At 49.0% G+C, this 16,778-nt stretch overlaps 1 protein-coding gene and 2 long non-coding RNA genes across 4 annotated transcripts; all 3 read right to left on the bottom strand.

The window, feature by feature from the left end:
• Nucleotides 1–6,176: 6,176 nt before the first annotated feature.
• LOC137840034 (uncharacterized) lies at nucleotides 6,177–6,925 on the bottom strand. Its single transcript, XR_011086425.1, has 3 exons — nucleotides 6,607–6,925; nucleotides 6,383–6,429; nucleotides 6,177–6,259 (listed from the first exon to the last, which is right to left on the bottom strand). It is a non-coding gene; the product is annotated as an uncharacterized lncRNA (long non-coding RNA).
• An 854-nt stretch (nucleotides 6,926–7,779) lies between these two features.
• LOC125968093 (janus kinase and microtubule-interacting protein 3-like) lies at nucleotides 7,780–10,009 on the bottom strand. Of its 2 annotated transcripts, XM_068649835.1 has the most exons (9): nucleotides 9,951–10,009; nucleotides 9,581–9,864; nucleotides 9,446–9,485; nucleotides 9,260–9,325; nucleotides 9,130–9,198; nucleotides 8,976–9,053; nucleotides 8,688–8,919; nucleotides 8,483–8,608; nucleotides 7,780–8,113 (listed from the first exon to the last, which is right to left on the bottom strand). In XM_068649835.1, the coding sequence occupies exons 3-9, from the start codon at nucleotides 9,476–9,478 to the stop codon at nucleotides 8,028–8,030; spliced, it is 690 nt and encodes a 229-aa protein (XP_068505936.1). In that variant the 5' UTR covers nucleotides 9,479–9,485; nucleotides 9,581–9,864; nucleotides 9,951–10,009; the 3' UTR covers nucleotides 7,780–8,027. The 2 variants fall into 2 exon arrangements, with proteins under 2 accessions (XP_068505936.1, XP_068505935.1); XM_068649834.1 differs by having other exon boundaries at nucleotides 9,446–9,864.
• Nucleotides 10,010–10,383: 374 nt separating this feature from the next.
• On the bottom strand, nucleotides 10,384–11,366 carry LOC137840038 (uncharacterized). The gene is made up of 4 exons (XR_011086428.1): nucleotides 11,076–11,366; nucleotides 10,921–10,991; nucleotides 10,680–10,784; nucleotides 10,384–10,564 (listed from the first exon to the last, which is right to left on the bottom strand). It is a non-coding gene; the product is annotated as an uncharacterized lncRNA (long non-coding RNA).
• Between the last annotated feature and the right edge of the window lie 5,412 nt (nucleotides 11,367–16,778).

Raw genomic sequence — 16,778 nt, 5'->3', positions numbered from 1 at the left:
CATATCTGAAACGGCAAAGTTAAGAGTAGAGTTAAATAAAGTTTTTAGTCAACGCAATAATTTACAACCGTTGACCAGTCGAAATAATCGTCGAAATTTGGCGTCTGTGGCTGGAAGCAGACGCCGAGTTCGACATTCCTCCCAAACGCCACACTCCCTCGCTTTTCAGGGCTAAAAAAAAACAGTTGTAATTACCTTGTACGCTCTAGACGGTCAAGTTGCAAGCTGAAAAAAAAAATATTTGCCTTGTAAGTCATCGTGTTACTAACCGCTGTGTCTTGTTTGCCAGAATTGCCGCTTTCCTACTTCCTGTTGCAAGCCACGCCCACGGATTATAATTTTGCCGTGAGTTCCGCCTATTGACGTCATGTCCGCGTCACATGACTGCGACGTAATATTATCTAAAACTGTTTGTGCGGTATTGTGTTGTTCTGTGCGGTATTGTGTTATTCTGTGCGGCGTCGTGTTGTTCTGTGCGGCGTCGTGTTGTTCAGTGCGGCATGGTGTTGTTCAGTGCGGCATGGTGTTGTTCAGTGCGGCATGGTGTTGTTCAGTGCGGCATGGTGTTGTTCAGTGCGGCATAATGTTGTTCAGTGCGGCATGATGTTGTTCAGTGCGGCATGGTGTTGTTCAGTGCGGCATGGTGTTGTTCAGTGCGGCATGGTGTTGTTCAGTGCGGCATAATGTTGTTCAGTAAGCCATAATGTTGTTCAGTGCGGCATGGTGTTGTTCAGTGCGGGATGGTGTTGTTCAGTGCGGCATGGTGTTGTTCAATGCGGCATGGTGTTGTTCAGTGCGGGATGGTGTTGTTCAGTGCAGGATGGTGTTGTTCAGTGCGGCATGGTGTTGTTCAATGCGGCATGGTGTTGTTCAGTGCGGCATGGTGTTGTTCAGTGTGGCATGGTGTTGTTCAGTGCGGCATGGTGTTGTTCAGTGCGGAATGGTGTTGTTCAGTGCGGCATGGTGTTGTTCAGTGTGGGATGGTGTTGTTCAATGCGGGATCGTGTTGTTCAGTACGGGGTGGTGTTGTTCAGTGCAGGATGGTGTTGTTCAGTGCAGGATGGTGTTGTTCAGTGCGGCATGGTGTTGTTCAATGCAGGATCGTGTTGTTCAGTGCAGCATGGTGTTGTTCAGTGCAGCATGGTGTTGTTCAGTGCGGCATGGTGTTGTTCAATGCGGCATGGTGTTGTTCAATGCGGCATGGTGTTGTTCAGTGCGGCATGGTGTTTTTCAGTGCGGCATAATGTTGTTCAGTGCAGCATGGTGTTGTTCAGTGCAGGATGGTGTTGTTCAGTGCAGGATGGTGTTGTTCAATGCGGCATGGTGTTGTTCAGTGCGGGATGGTGTTGTTCAGTGCAGGATGGTGTTGTTCAGTGCGGCATGGTGTTGTTCAGTGCGGCATGGTGTTGTTCAGTGCGGCATGGTGTTGTTCAGTGCGGCATGGTGTTGTTCAGTGCGGCATGGTGTTGTTCAGTGCAGGATGGTGTTGTTCAATGCGGGATGGTGTTGTTCAGTGCGGGATGGTGTTGTTCAGTGCAGGATGGTGTTGTTCAGTGCGGCATGGTGTTGTTCAATGCGGCATGGTGTTGTTCAGTGCAGGATGGTGTTGTTCAGTGCAGCATGGTGTTGTTCAATGCGGCATGGTGTTGTTCAGTGCGGCATGGTGTTGTTCAGTGCAGGATGGTGTTGTTCAGTGCGGCATGGTGTTGTTCAATGCGGCATGGTGTTGTTCAGTGCAGGATGGTGTTGTTCAGTGCGGCATGGTGTTGTTCAATGCGGCATGGTGTTGTTCAGTGCGGCATGGAGTTGTTCAGTGCGGCATGGTGTTGTTCAGTGCGGCATAATGTTGTTCAGTGCGCCATAATGTTGTTCAGTGCGGCATGGTGTTGTTCAGTGCAGGATGGTGTTGTTCAGTGCGGCATGGTGTTGTTCAATGCGGGATCGTGTTGTTCAGTGCGGCATGGTGTTGTTCAGTGCGGCATGGTGTTGTTCAGTGCGGCATGGTGTTGTTCAGTGCAGGATGGTGTTGTTCAGTGCGGCATGGTGTTGTTCAATGCGGGATCGTGTTGTTCAGTGCGGCATGGTGTTGTTCAGTGCGGCATGGTGTTGTTCAGTGCGGCATGGTGTTGTTCAGTGCGGCATGGTGTTGTTCAGTGCGGCATAATGTTGTTCAGTGCGCCATAATGTTGTTCAGTGCGGCATGGTGTTGTTCAGTGCGGGATGGTGTTGTTCAGTGCGGCATGGTGTTGTTCAATGCGGGATCGTGTTGTTCAGTGCGGCATGGTGTTGTTCAGTGCGGCATGGTGTTGTTCAGTGCGGCATGGTGTTGTTCAGTGCGGCATGGTGTTGTTCAGTGCGGCATAATGTTGTTCAGTGCGGCATAATGTTGTTCAGTGCGGCATAATGTTGTTCAGTGCGGCATAATGTTGTTCAGTGCGGCATAATGTTGTTCAGTGCGGCATAATGTTGTTCAGTGCGGGATGGTGTTGTTCATTGCGGCATGGTGTTGTTCAGTGCGGCATGGTGTTGTTCAGTGCGGCATGGTGTTGTTCAGTGCGGGATAGTGTTGTTCAGTGCAGGATGGTGTTGTTCAGTGCGGCATGGTGTTGTTCAATGCGGCATGGTGTTGTTCAGTGCGGCATAATGTTTTTCAGTGCGCCATAATGTTGTTCAGTGCGGCATGGTGTTGTTCAGTGCGGGATGGTGTTGTTCAGTGCGGCATGGTGTTGTTCAATGCGGGATGGTGTTGTTCAGTTCGGGATGGTGTTGTTCAGTGCGGCATGGTGTTGTTCAGTGCGGCATAATGTTTTTCAGTGCGGCATGTTGTTGTTCAGTGCGGCATGGTGTTGTTCAGTGCAGCATAATGTTGTTCAGTGCGGCATGGTGTTGTTCAGTGCGGAATGGTGTTGTTCAGTGCGGCATGGTGTTGTTCAGTGCGGCATGGTGTTGTTCAGTGCGGCATGGTGTTGTTCAGTGCAGCATGGTGTTGTTCAGTGCGGGATGGTGTTCAATGCGGGATCGTGTTGTTCAGTGCGGCATGGTGTTGTTCAGTGCGGCATGGTGTTGTTCAGTGCGGCATGGTGTTGTTCAGTGCGGCATGGTGTTGTTCATTTCGGCATAATGTTGTTCAGTGCGGCATAATGTTGTTTAGTGCGGCATGGTGTTGTTCAGTGCGGGATGGTGTTGTTCAGTGCGTTATAATGTTGTTCAGTGCGGCATGGTGTTGTTCAGTGCGGCATGGTGTTGTTCAGTGCGGCATGGTGTTGTTCAGTGCGGCATAATGTTGTTCAGTGCGGCATAATGTTGTTCAGTGCGGGATGGTGTTGTTCAGTGCGGGATGGTGTTGTTCAGTGCGGCATGGTGTTCAATGCGGAATGGTGTTGTTCAGTGCAGGATGGTGTTGTTCAGTGCGGCATGGTGTTGTTCAGTGCGGCATAATGTTGTTCAGTGCGGCATGGTGTTGTTCAGTGCGGCATGGTGTTGTTCAGTGCGGCATGGTGTTGTTCAGTGCGGCATGGTGTTGTTCAGTGCGGCATAATGTTCAGTGCGGCATAATGTTGTTCAGTGCGGCATAATGTTGTTCAGTGCGGCATGGTGTTGTTCAGTGCGGGATGGTGTTGTTCAGTGCAGGATGGTGTTGTTCAGTGCGGCATGGTGTTCAGTGCGGGATGGTGTCTTTCAGTGCGGCATGGTGTCGTTCAGTGCGGCATGGTGTCTTTCAGTGCGGCATGGTGTCGTTCAGTGCGGCATGGTGTTGTTCAGTGCGGCATGGTGTTGTTTAGTGCGGCATGGTGTTGTTTAGTGCGGCATGGTGTTGTTCAGTGCGGGATGGTGTTGTTCAGTGTGGCATGGTGTTCAGTGCGGCATGGTGTTGTTCAGTGCGGTATCGTGTTGTTCAGTGCGGTATCGTGTTTCTCAGTGCGGTATCGTGTTGTTCAGTGCAGTATCGTTGTGTTGTTCGTATTGTGTTGTGTTGTTCGTAATGTGTTGTGTTGTTCGTATTGTGTTGTGTTGTTCGTATTGTGTTGTGTTGTTCGTATTGTGTTGTGTTGTTCATATTGTGTTGTTCATATTGTGTTGAGTTGTTCGTATTGTGTTGTGTTGTTCGTATTGTGTTGCCTTTAACACTTAGCCTCTAACACTTAGCCTCTAACACTTAGCCTCTAACACTTAGCCTCTAACACTTAGCCTCTAGCATCTAGAAGGTAAATAAATAGGAAGGAAGGACTCACCGGTGACGTCTTCGCCCACGTCCAAGCGTTGTACTTTGTATTTTCATCCTTCTGACAGTGGAAAACATAGCCAACAAACACCGTGGAACCTAAACGAATGAAAGAAAACTATCATTTGGCCACAACCAACATTCACAGATACAACACAATGTGACGTGCGGGGTTGAGGTTAAAGGTTCAGTGAAGGGCCCTCGTTTTAAACTACTTTTTTGAAAAGGATTGGGAACAAGTAAGACGTATTTAATTTATTTAATGGGAAGTAGTAAGAGCTATTGAATTTAATCTATGTATTATATTCTATTGTATTGTATTCTGTTGTATTCTTTTGGATTGTATTCACACTAACCCCACTAAAACTTCAGCCCACAAAAACTCGCCTCTGGCGCCTAGCCTCTGGCACTTAGCCTCTAACACTTAGCCTTTAACACTTAGCCTTTAACACTTAGCCTTTAACACTTAGCCTTTAACACTTAGCCTTTAACACTTAGCCTAGAAGGTGAATAAATAGGGTTAAAGGTTGAGTGAAGGGCCCTCGTTTTAAACTACTGTTTTGAAAAGGAGTGGGAACAAGTAAGACGTATTTAATTTATTTAATGGGAAGTAGTAAGACTTATTAAATTTATTTAATCTACTTTTCTTCCCAGGCAAAATTTGATGTGCTGCAATTCCAAATTTCCAAAGTGAATGAAGGAATGAAGTCCTTTAAATTATGATTTTGTATAAATACTAGGCATTAACACAAAATCGACGGCACAAAATGGGCAGACTTTACTTGTTTGAAAAGGACTGGTTACAAGACAGACTTTTTTAATTTATTTAATGGGAAGAAGACTTAGTTTAATTGATCTATTTTTGTTCCCTGGCAAAATTCGATTTGCTGCAATTCCAAATTTCCAAAGTGAATGAAGGCAAGAAGTCGTTTAAATTATGATTTTGTTTAAATACTAGGCATGGACACAAAATCTACGGCACAAAATGGGCAGACTTTACTTGTTTGAAGAGGACTGGTTACAAGACAGACTTTTCTGATTTATTTAATGGGAAGAGGACTTATTTAGTTTATTTAATCTATTTTTGTTCCCTGGCAAAATTGGATTTGCTGAAATTGTATTTTGCCAAATCTCGATTTGAGACCTGATAGGAAGTATTAAACGCTTAGTTAAATCAATACAAGTTGGTAATAAGAGCGAGTAATGTTGGTTGAACCGATGAATGAAGGTTGAAAGCAATTTAAATTATGACTTTGTATAAATACTAGATATTAACAGAACATCTACTGCGCGAAATGGGCAGAGTTTACTTGTTTGAGAAGGAGTGGCTTATTCAAAACTAAGATTTATGTAATCTGTTTGTTCCCAGGCAAAATTGGATGTGATGCAATTCCAAATTTCACCACATGATGGTGCCCAAATTTGACTTCATAGGACATATTAAACACTTAGCTTGTTATTATGTTCAAGGTAATCAGATTTGTTTATCATTCTAATGGCCTCTTCAAAACTATTCTGGATTACTACTTTGGATCTATTCTACATTACTTGGCAACAACATACTCTGTAACAGATTAGGCAGTATAATCACATATGTTAACTTGAGAGTGCCCACACTCAATCTACTTATCGTGATGTGTTAAATCAATTACTGTTAGACATTATTTGTCTGATAATCTACCAAATCTTTGAATTGAAGAATTTGTGATTTAATTAATAGCTTGTTCAGGGTAATCAGACTTGTATATAATTCTAATGGCCTTCTTTTGAAAACTATTCTGAATTACAACTTTGGATCTTATATTACTTTGCAACATTCTACTCGGTGACAGATTAGGCAGTATAATCACATATGTTAACTTCAGTGCCCATACTGTATTTATTTATGGTTATTTGTTAAATCAAGTACTGTTAGACATGAAATAGGAAGTGTTTAACATAAATGTTATGGCTACTCACCATTGTAGCTCGCTCCTGGTCAATGATATGAGCCTCTTCTTGCAGTGGAAAACTTGCAGCCAACAAACACCGTGGAACCTAAAGGAATGAAATTAAACATTAACATTTCGCCTGGACCAACATTCACACGTACAACGCAACGCGGCTACACTTCTGCTATTACAAACGTAAATCTCCTTAAACACAACGAGTGTTACTTACCGTGTACGCTCTAGGCAAAATTGGATGTGATGCAATTCCAAATCTATCTGAAACGGCAGTTAAAAGTAGAGTTACATCAAGTTTTCTTTTTTAATCAACACAATCATTTACAACCGTTGACCAGAAAGAATCGTCGAAATTCGACGTCCCCCACAAACGCCACGCTCACTCGCTTTTCAGGGCAACAAAAGTACTTCTTTTTAAAAACGATGAGTTGTACTTACCGTGTACGCTCTGGACGGTCCAGTTGCAAGCAGAAAATAAAAATATTTCTCTTGTTAGTCGTATGTTACCATCCGCTGTGTCTTTGTCAACATCGCCGCCATTTTCCTACTTCCTGCTGCGAGCCACGCCCACGGATTTAAATTTGGGCGGAAGCTCTTTCCATTGGCGTCGTTTTCGCGTATAGCAAATCCGATTGGTTGGGAAGGGGGCACGGTTATGCAGCCGAGGGGTCCTGTGATCGGTGGGATGTAAAGTAGGCGTCGACGTCACGTCCGCGTCACGTGACCACGACGTGGCAGACGTCATATAGCAACCGCTGTTTTGTTTAGTAGACTTACAGTTGTTATGCATTGACATAATGGCGCACACACCAAATAGATTTAAATAAATTAAATAATTCTTCTGCCCACTCTCTTTTAAACAAGTTAACTCTCCCCGCGGATTTGAATTCCGGCGAAAGTTACGCCCATCGACGTCACGTATGTCACGTGACCACGACGTGGCAGATGTCATATAGCAACCGCTGTTTTGTTTAGTAGATTTACAGTTGTTATGCATTGGCATAATGGTGTGCACTCAAAATAGATTTAAATAAATTAAATATTTCTTCTGCCCACTCCCTTTTAAACAAGTTAACTCTGCCCACGTCCATTGACGTCTTGTCTGCGTCACGTGACCACGACGTAGCGACGTCATATAGTAACCGCTGTTTTGATCAGTAGACTTAGTTATTATGCGTTGACATAATGGCGCACTGGTTAGCATGGCCACCTCTTAAGCATGATGTTGCGGGTTCGACGCCTGATCAATGTTAGCATGGAGTGAGCTGAAGTGCATGGCGCTGAAGATTTGAATCTTTGAAATGCGCTGAGGTCTGACATATCAGGCAGAATGGTTTGCCATCACGTTCAACAAAAAATAGAAACTTTCCCACTCTGATTAAAACGTCCTGTGTTCATCTACGTATTTTCGTTTTGCTGTGCATCTTTTCCCTGCCATTTCGAGAGCCCAATTGACACTCATAGTTTAAAGAAATGTGTTTGCCCATCCTACTTTGTGGAATTTCACCACATGCGCTTTTGACCAAAATACCAAATTGAACTCAAGTGAAGCCAACACGCACAACCCCCCCCCCCCCCCCCCCCCCCACACACACACACACACACACAAATGTTGATATGAACATAAAAGAGCCGCATGCGGTTCGGGAGTTGCGGCTTGGCCAAACCTGTACTATACAACTTTATTTGTATAAAATTTTCACAACAGCTGTCACACAAACAAAGCGGGAAAAACCGAAGACGTGCGTGTTCCGCCCACGCTGGATTTATTTGCACCTTTGAAAAGACACCGTATTGCCGCAGATGTGGCAAAGAGTACTTTTGGGCATCTGAGACGGAAGGATGTCCAAAGCATCATGTCACCTGCTCTGGTAGGCATGGTGGTGGGACGTTGAGGTCAACCGCTTTGGGGTTGGCTGAATCTTTGATCGCAGGATGCCACACACTTGAAGACAGAAGCAGAAAAGCAGAGCTAAATGCAAAATGTACTCACCGGTGACTCCAATTTTTTTCCCCCCTGAAGAAACAGCTGGACGGGTGGCCCCGGCTGGCCAGTGGGACTCTTGTTATTCTGACCCTTTTTAGTGCGCGTTTGGGGCAACAACCGTTTTTTGTGGCGCTCTCTTCTGGTTCAAAAGTGCCCTGCATGTGAATTTGCTTTTCCTGCCTTCTGATTGGATGAGCGCCGGTGTGACGCGGTGCCTCTGTCACCGTGGCGGGGGGTATACGTTGGCATCGGAGCGTCTGCCAACGTCTGAGACCGGCTGGCAGTGTATCGGAGGTGTCGAGTGCGGTGCCGCTGGAGCTCACTCACCAGCTGGTGTTAGGGCCACAGAATGAAGGCCAAGGAGAAGAATAGAAAGAGAAACAGAAACTTCTCCTCCAATTGTTTGATTTGTCTCTTCTGAGCTTCGATGAATTCTTTCAGCTCTTTGTTCCTCTAGGACGGACAAATGGAAAGTGGCATTCAAAAGCCAGTAAGCGTGCAAGTAAGTGCCGGGCTGGCTTTGGGCCCTTACCTGTTGCGCGCTGTGCAGCAGATCCATTCTCTCGGAGGATGCAAGCGTCGCGCTCCCTCAACTCGCACATCAGGGCTCGCTTCCATTGGTCCACGGCGCTCCTAAGCTCTTCTCTCTGATCCGCCGTCAGCACGTCATTCACGCCAGCGTGGCTGGCTTTTTCGCCGTCCGTGGCGGGGCAGTCCCGCTGCGGTAGCGCCTCGTACAACATGGCCTCCAGCTCCAGGATCCTCTGGGCCGCAATCCTCGTCCATCAGTGGTCCGGCGGGAGATTTGAGGGCGGCTTACCTTATGAGCCTGGTCCATGGAACACTTCCTGAAGTCCAACTCTTCATCCAGGTAGCCCTTCTGCTTGCAGAACATATCCTAGCACAGCTCAAGGTCAGAATTGTTGGGGCACATTGCCGGAGTTCCCCTTGGCTGATGTCGCGTGTCTGTCTACCTTCTCACTTTCAATGTCCAACATCTTCTGTTGAAGTGCTGACTTGGTCACTTTGATGTATTCTAACCACTGAGGAAAGGCTGCTGTCACATAAGCAGAATGCGAGAGCGTGCGTGGACGTGCGCGTTACCTTCTCGGCTAGGGTGGGAAGGGTCCTGGCGTGAATCACGACCACCTGCTCCTCGTTGGTGAGATTCTGCAAGAGCCCAAAGGCACAGCGTCAACAAGCTTCTTTCAGCGCAAAGCCTTCCAAAAGTCACATTTGAGCCGCCGAGTCTCGTGGAGTGCGAACATAAGGAGTTCGACATACACTTACGGCGTTATAGCCCAGGATGTCCAGCTTCTTCATCAGATCACTGATGACGATGTCCGGGGGAAAGGCGCAAGGAGCAATGTAAGGTGTTCTGGGACCTCGGGTTAAGGTTAGGGTTGCGAGGGACGCCTTACGTACGCTCACGCCCTCGGCCTCGCAGTAGATCTGCAAAGGGCTGAGGCCGTCTGGGGAAAAGGACTTGCAGAAACTTCAAGACGGGGGAGCGCCACTCCCTCTCCTGAAAGGCAGAGGCATGCATCCGTCCGTCCGTCCGTCCGTCCGTCACATCTCTGGCCTCAACACGCTTGTGCGAGTCTTCCCACCTCCAGCTCCAGGATGCGGAACTCAAGCAGTTCGTTTTGGTCTCGGATATCCTGGATGTGCTCTTTCAGACGCGCTTCTTCCGCCTCCATCCGCCTGACCTGAAAAGACAGTCAGACCTCATCTGCGGGGCTTCCCGACGGGTGTGACGCCAAGCGACTCCGCCCAGCGCCTTTCTTTCCGTCACCTTTTTGGCCAACTGCTGATTGCTCTGACGCAGCAGCTGCTTCTCCTCCACCCACTTGACATTCTAGAAGAGACAAACGCGTGGACAGCTTTGGAATGTTGTGTCATTTTCATCCACAAATTCTTTGGTTGACTGGAAAATGACATTTGCTTTTCTCCGCGTTTTCCCAGCCACGTTCGGGGGGGGGGGTTGGTCCAGTAATGCCAGACGAATGAGTGACTGAAGAATGTAGCTATTTTGTCTGAGAAAAAGGTGTGCTCATTGATGAGCTTACCTGTCCTTGTTGCTTCAACGCTGACTCCAGATCTGCTACTCTGCTTTGATAGTGACCCATTTCTACCATCAGCTTTTCTCTGGTCTGAAAGGAGGAGGAGGGAGGCTCCTCCTCCTCCTTTCAGACCAGAGAACACCCGAGGCTGGGTGAGAACGGGGAGGCTGCGACCCGGCCGGGGGTTGCGGGAAGGGGCGCCACCTTGATCTCCTTCTCGGCGTCGTAGTCCCCTTCGCTGGTCTGGGCTAGCAGAGCGTAGGCTCGTTGCAGCGCTTGATATTCTTGCGTCAGCTGGCGGTAGCGAAGCTCCGCCTCTTCATGCGCACACCAATGCAACACAGCACTAGTACCAGAATCAGTCAGACCGGCGACAAAGCACCCGCGACGCAAAGACGAGTCCGATTCCAGGCTGAAGAGGAATGTTTGGTGCCAATACGCTGGCAGAAATGGCGGGCTACCTCTTCGGGTTCCGTGTCGGGGGTTCTGTCGGTGTGAAAAGACAAGGACGATCCGTCCGGGTCCACCAACACGTCTTCGTCGTAGCCGTAAAATGTTTCGATGACCTGCGGGCGCGGAAGCAAACATCTCTCTGAACAAACTGAAGCGACACCTCACGATGAATCGACGAGAGGAACGATAGCGAGAAAAAGGCCATTTCATCTTGCGCAACACCAAGCAGCCGCAAACAAACCGACTCACCTTGCAGGACCTCACGCTTTGTTCCTCCTCAGAGATTCTCGACGTCGGTATCGTAGCAGCAAATCTCTCTCCTGTCGACACAAATAATCCGCCTTTGAGATTCTTTGGATGCAAAGGGAACGAACGGCTCCGGCGCAGAAACAAACGCGACTCACAATGACATTTCTGACATGAGCTCCTGTCTCCAGAGCCTGAAAAACACGTCACCGGCGATGATTGGAGGGACGCTCGTCTTTTCCAAAAGTGACAACTACAGGGTGTGTCAGGGTTTTCCAGATTATCTTTATCGTATCATTGTGTTGCTTTGACTTTGACTGCGACCTGTAATAAATAATATTATTTATCCCTTATTTATCCCTATCGCTTATCCCTTCCTACACAAAGTCGTAAAACACCCCTTGCTATGTTTTGACTAGAGGTCAAGGGCTTCCTCTATTCAATCCACTCTTACACCCACCCTGTTTCTCTTAATTAAAATGCTCGTGCAGGAGCCGAGAGTCAGACTTCATTCGTACAACGGATGGACTCTCCACCTGCAGGTGTCCAAAAGAACTTACTTGTCTCCCGTGTGGTTCTTGCAAAATAAGTTGGAGCGAGCGCAACTCTAACAGGGTGCATTTTGCCACTAGCTGCCTACGGACAATGACGTCGCGCTCGCGGCTCATGGTTGACGGGCTGAGCAGCCGGGCAAGTCCGTCGTTTTCAGCGCACAGCGAGTGGCAAAGGCGCTGACAAAACGGGAGCTTTGAGCTGCTGAAAACGGCAAAACAAGTCTAAAGCGTGTTCAAACGCGTGCGCACAATGCTCCTGCTTGAAAGGTCGGAATTTAAGGGGCCAATTTTTTGGATGGCGGCCGCCGGCCAAGCTTTGGACGGAAAAGGTTTCCTGGCGACAGCGAGCGAGCGCGGCGCTGCCGTACGTGCACCGAGTCGCCTGCCTGAAGACCTTGGACAAGTCGTCGATGATGTGCCGCTGCTCCACAACTTGAAGGAACTCCATTTCACTGTCCTGCTGGCCGCAACCGCGGTCCAGGTCATTGAGCGAACTAGGCCTTCTCTGTGGAACACAAATGCAGTGGACTCTGTTGGCACGCCGCCGTTGTCCGCGTCGACTTACCAAGCTTGCCATCTCCTCGTTCTCCTGGGTGACAAAGCGCACTTTGTTTTCAAGGCGACACAGCACCAGCGAGAGTTCTTCATTCTTCCTGCTCAGGCGTTTGTTTTTGTACAGGAGTGGCAGAAACTGGCTTTCTGTTTCTCTCAGTCGCTTTAGCTGCAAGCATGAAGTGCGGGATGTGAAAGACGCACAACACGCGGGCCGGAACGTATCCATTTCTTTTGCATCGGTTTGAACGGAATCGTGGCTTTGGCTCCCAATAAAAGACATCTACCAGGCAACCGACTCGCCGCGCCGCTCAACTAATAAGCAAGCGCAATGGGTGCCTCGCTGGATGGCGCGCATCAAACGTAGCGCAAACCTTCAAGCGTGCCGTCAATAAATTACCAGTTCATTGCGCTCTTCAGAAAGCAGGGCGTTTCGATCCTCCAGTTTCCTGATGACTGCGCTGAGCTCAGCGATTTTCAGATGAAACCGTCGCGTGTCCCGATCCTCCTGAGACTGAAAACGCCCCGCAACACACACACACAAGCACTCGTTCAAAGTTCAAAACTGTTTTTGTGCTACCTTCCTCCAGCAACGAACTAAGTCATGCGTACTGCAAGTGTGTGATGAGGTGGCTTACGCAATGAAGAGGATTGCTAGTAGCGGCGTTGACCCCACTTCCAGGGTAGTTTAGGCCCGCCCTTTGGGAATCCCTCAGGGCAGCGATCTGCTGCTCGGCAGCCTGAGTCTGCAGCTGAAGGCGGTGGACGTGGCCGGCCCCAGGGCTTCATCCAAAACACTAACCGCTCTGTCTTTCAGCTTGATCTCATCCGTCTGGATGTACAAACGGGGAGCGCTCAGGCAGGCGGGCAAACTCATTTGCCAGAATTGTGACAAAAACAAAGAGAGCAACCGGCCAATTTTTTTCTTGAATCGACTAGAACACCTTTGCTGTGACAAAAGCGAAGCGAGCAACCGGACATTTTCTTCTTGTGAAATAGAATAGAATGCCTTAGGTGTCATTGCACTGCAGGTATACAACGAAATTGGGAACATAGCCACGCACCGCGCATCTGATCAGTCCTACCAGTCGGCGGATCTCCCTCTCGCAGTCTCTCTTGGTTCGGCTCAGCTCCTCCCGATGCTGGTGATGAGCCGATCGGAGCTCGGCCGCTCGGGACTGCCAGGCCTGCTGGGCCGCTGCCAGGGCTTCTTCCGCGCTCCTGGTGGAGGCGACACCGCTCGGTCTCCCGACACCGCCGCGTCTCCTCCACCTCCGCCAGCAAAGCGCCCCCCCTCCTCACCTGAGCAGACATTGCGCCACACCGGGCCGTTGAGACCGCAACGGAGCGCCGCGACGCTTACTGGGGACAAGCTACACAATACGGTAGCGGCCGCATCGAAGCCCGACGTGGCGTGCGGATAGTCAGACACGGATAGAGCGGATCACCTTGTCCATGGAGCCGTCCCTCAGGCTGAGGACCAAGGCATTCAGTCGCTGGATCTCTCCATCTTTGATTTTGATCACTCTCATCAGCTCCATTTCATGCTGCCGCAGTAATGTCTCCCTGGTAATGGCTAACTCTTTCTGCTTCTCCTCATGGAGTTTGCTTTTGAGTTCCGTCATGGCGGCGGTGGCACGGTGGTGCTCCGCCCGCAGGTCCTGACTTCTCTCTCTCTCCAGACAGCTGACCTGACATGACTTAGACTTAGACTTAGACAAACTTTATTGTCATCTTGTCTGCACATGGTGCATACAAAACGAAATTCCGTTGCATACGTCTTACAACAAAGTAGTGATATTGCAGTTGAATAGAAGTAACATATCCTATGAAAATATATATATATACATATACTGTATATATATATATATTACAAATAAGTATAAAGTGCAGCAGTGCTAATTATGCAATAGTGCAAGTAGGCAAAACAGTATTCAAGAGTGTGCAGAGGAATGCTAAACCATGTATTAAACTTCTATTTAAAGGGTTTACACAAGTTCAGTAAAGTTGGTAGTGCGAGATAGTGCAAGATAGAGGTCCGTAGTGTCATAAAGTACAGTTCTGTGAATGTGTGATGCAGAGTTCAGTTTAGAGCTCAACAGTTCTAATGTTCAACAGTCTGATGACAGCAGGGAAAAAGCTGTTGCAGAACCTGGTGGACCTGCAGCGGATTGTGCGAAACCTCTTCCCAGAGGGCAGCAGGGAGAACAGTCCATGGTGGGGGTGTGATGGGTCATTGATGATGTTACGGGCACGGGACATGCAGCGCTGAGATGAAATGTCCTGAATGGAGGGAAGAGGAGCCCCTATGATCCTCTCTGCTGTCCTCACCACTCTCCTCACGTTCTTCCAATCGGAGGCGGTGCAGCCTCCACACCACACAGAGAGTCAGCTTGTCAGAATGCTCTCTATGGTGCTCCTGTAGAACGTCCTCATGATGGGTGGGGGCAGGTGGGCTCTCCTCATCCTCCGCAGGAAGTACAAGCGCTTCTGTGCCCTCTTGATCAGTGCCGTAGTGTTCATAGTCCAGGTGAGGTCTTCTGTGATGTGGACCCCCAGGAATTTGGTGCTGCTGACCACCTCCACAGCTGAGCTGTTGATGATCAGTGGAGCGTGGTGAGGCTGGTTTTTCCTGAAGTCGACGATGATCTCCTTCATCTTCTCCACATTCAGGATCAGGCTGTTGTCTCTGCACCAGCCCACCAGCTGCTCCACCTCCTCTCTGTAGTCCAGGTCGTTGTTGTCTCTGATGAGCCCCACCACCGTTGTGTCGTCTGCTGACTTCACGATGTGATTGGTGGTGAACCTGGGGACGCAGTCGTGTGTCATCAGGGTGAACAGCAGGGGGCTCAGGACGCAGCCCTGAGGGGAGCCTGTGCTGAGGGTGATGACATCAGAGGTGTTCTGTCCGACCCGGACTGACTGAGGTCTGTTGGTGAGGAAGTCTAGCAGCCAGTTGCGAAGGGGGGTGTTGAAGCCCAGGTGTTCCAATTTTCCTACTAGATGCTGTGGGATGATGGTGTTAAACGCTGAGCTGAAGTCCAGGAACAGCATCCGAACATGGGTGTTCTTCTCCTCCAGGTGAGCCAGGCTCAGGTGAAGAACGGAGGAGATGGCGTCCTGAGTGGAGCGGTTTTGCCGGTCGGCAAACTGGAACGGGTCAAATAATGGGGGGAGTCTGGAAACGATGTGATCTTTAAGCAGCCTTTCGAAGCACTTCATCATGACCGGAGTAATCATTAAATGAGGTGATTTGAGGTTTCTTTGGCACCGGAATGATGGAGGCAGTCTTAAAGCACGCTGGCACTGTGGCTTGGCCCAGCGAGAAAATGTCTGTGATGACCCCAGCCAGCTGACTTGCACATTCCCTGAACACACGCCCAGGAATGTTGTCGGGGCCAGGGGCCTTACGGGGGTTGACTCTCCTCAGGGTCTTCAACACATCGGCGGAGTCAAGGCAGAGTACCTCCTCTTCCTGATGGGGGACAGTTTTAACTGCTGGAGTGCCGTTTAGTGCCTCGAACCTCCCAAAGAAGTTATTTAGACCATTTAGAAAGTCAGCATCAACTTCACCCACCGGGGGGGGGGAGGGTGAGTTGTAGTCTGTAATCGCCCGTATGCCTTGCCACATACTCCTGGTGTTGTTGGCGTCGTGGAAACGATCCTGAATTTTTCGACTGTGGTCTCGCTTCGCTACCCTGATGGCACGGTTCAAGTTGGCTCTCGCTGTCCTCAGTGTCTCCTTGTCGCCAGACTTGAAGGCAGAGTTCCGCGCTCGTAGCGTTTGACGTACCTCCTCAGTCATCCAGGGTCGTTGGTTGCCCGGGGTGATGATATTCTTAGTGGTGCTGACGTCCTCGGTGCATTTGTTGACGTAGGCTGACACAGTCATGGCACACGCATGTCAAATCTACATCGGGGAAACTGGGAGGGAGGGAGGGAGGGAGGGCGGGAGGGAGGCAAGCAGGGAGGCAGGCAGGCAGGGAGGCAGGCAGGGAGGCAGGCAGGGAAGCAGGCAGGGAGGAAGGCAGTGTCTGTCTGTTGAGGTTTTCACCTTGTTCTTCTCCTGCTGAAGTTCTAACTGGACGTCCATCAGTTTGGCTCTCAGCTCGTCATTGGCGGCCTGAAAGGCGTCCGTTCGCTCCGCCTTGACCCGCCCTGCCGGAGCTCGTTTGGACATCTCTTACTCGAGTCTCGCCCGGTCGTCAGTCAGAGATCACAACATTTGTACCTGGAGAGCACAAACGCAGCGCTGTTTTCCACTGGCTTCGGACTCAACTTCAATCGGTACCGTAACGTACAACATCATAAACATAGATCTAGCTTGACTTATTCATTGAATAAATGCATTTGGTTCTTCAAAACTGCATCACGCAACATAGCGTGACCGAGACGGCCGTTATCCACCTGCGTGAAGTTATTTGGTGAAATGAATGAGATGTTTAAGACACCATCGTTCTGTCTCTATGTAGATGAAGGGAAATAATCGATTGCTGAAGGTCCAAAGGTGTTGTGATAAACAAATAAACATATTAGTGACATATTTGTGATAAACATATTAGGCAGGATAATCACATATGTTAACGTGACTGCCCACACTGTATTTATTTATGGTTATTTGTTAAATCGAGTACTGTTAGACATGAAATAGGAAGTGTTTAACATAAATGGAAGACGAAAGGGGTACTCACCATTGTAGCTCCTGCTGGTCAATGATACGAGCCTCTTCTTGCAGTGGAAAACATACAGCCAACA

This window comes from Syngnathus scovelli, unplaced genomic scaffold (genome assembly GCF_024217435.2).
Source record: "Syngnathus scovelli strain Florida unplaced genomic scaffold, RoL_Ssco_1.2 HiC_scaffold_44, whole genome shotgun sequence".
In the NCBI taxonomy this organism is placed as follows: Eukaryota; Metazoa; Chordata; class Actinopteri; order Syngnathiformes; family Syngnathidae; genus Syngnathus; species Syngnathus scovelli.
The sequence above is the reverse complement of the archived record's forward strand: the minus strand, read 5'-3'. Positions and strand labels throughout refer to the sequence as shown.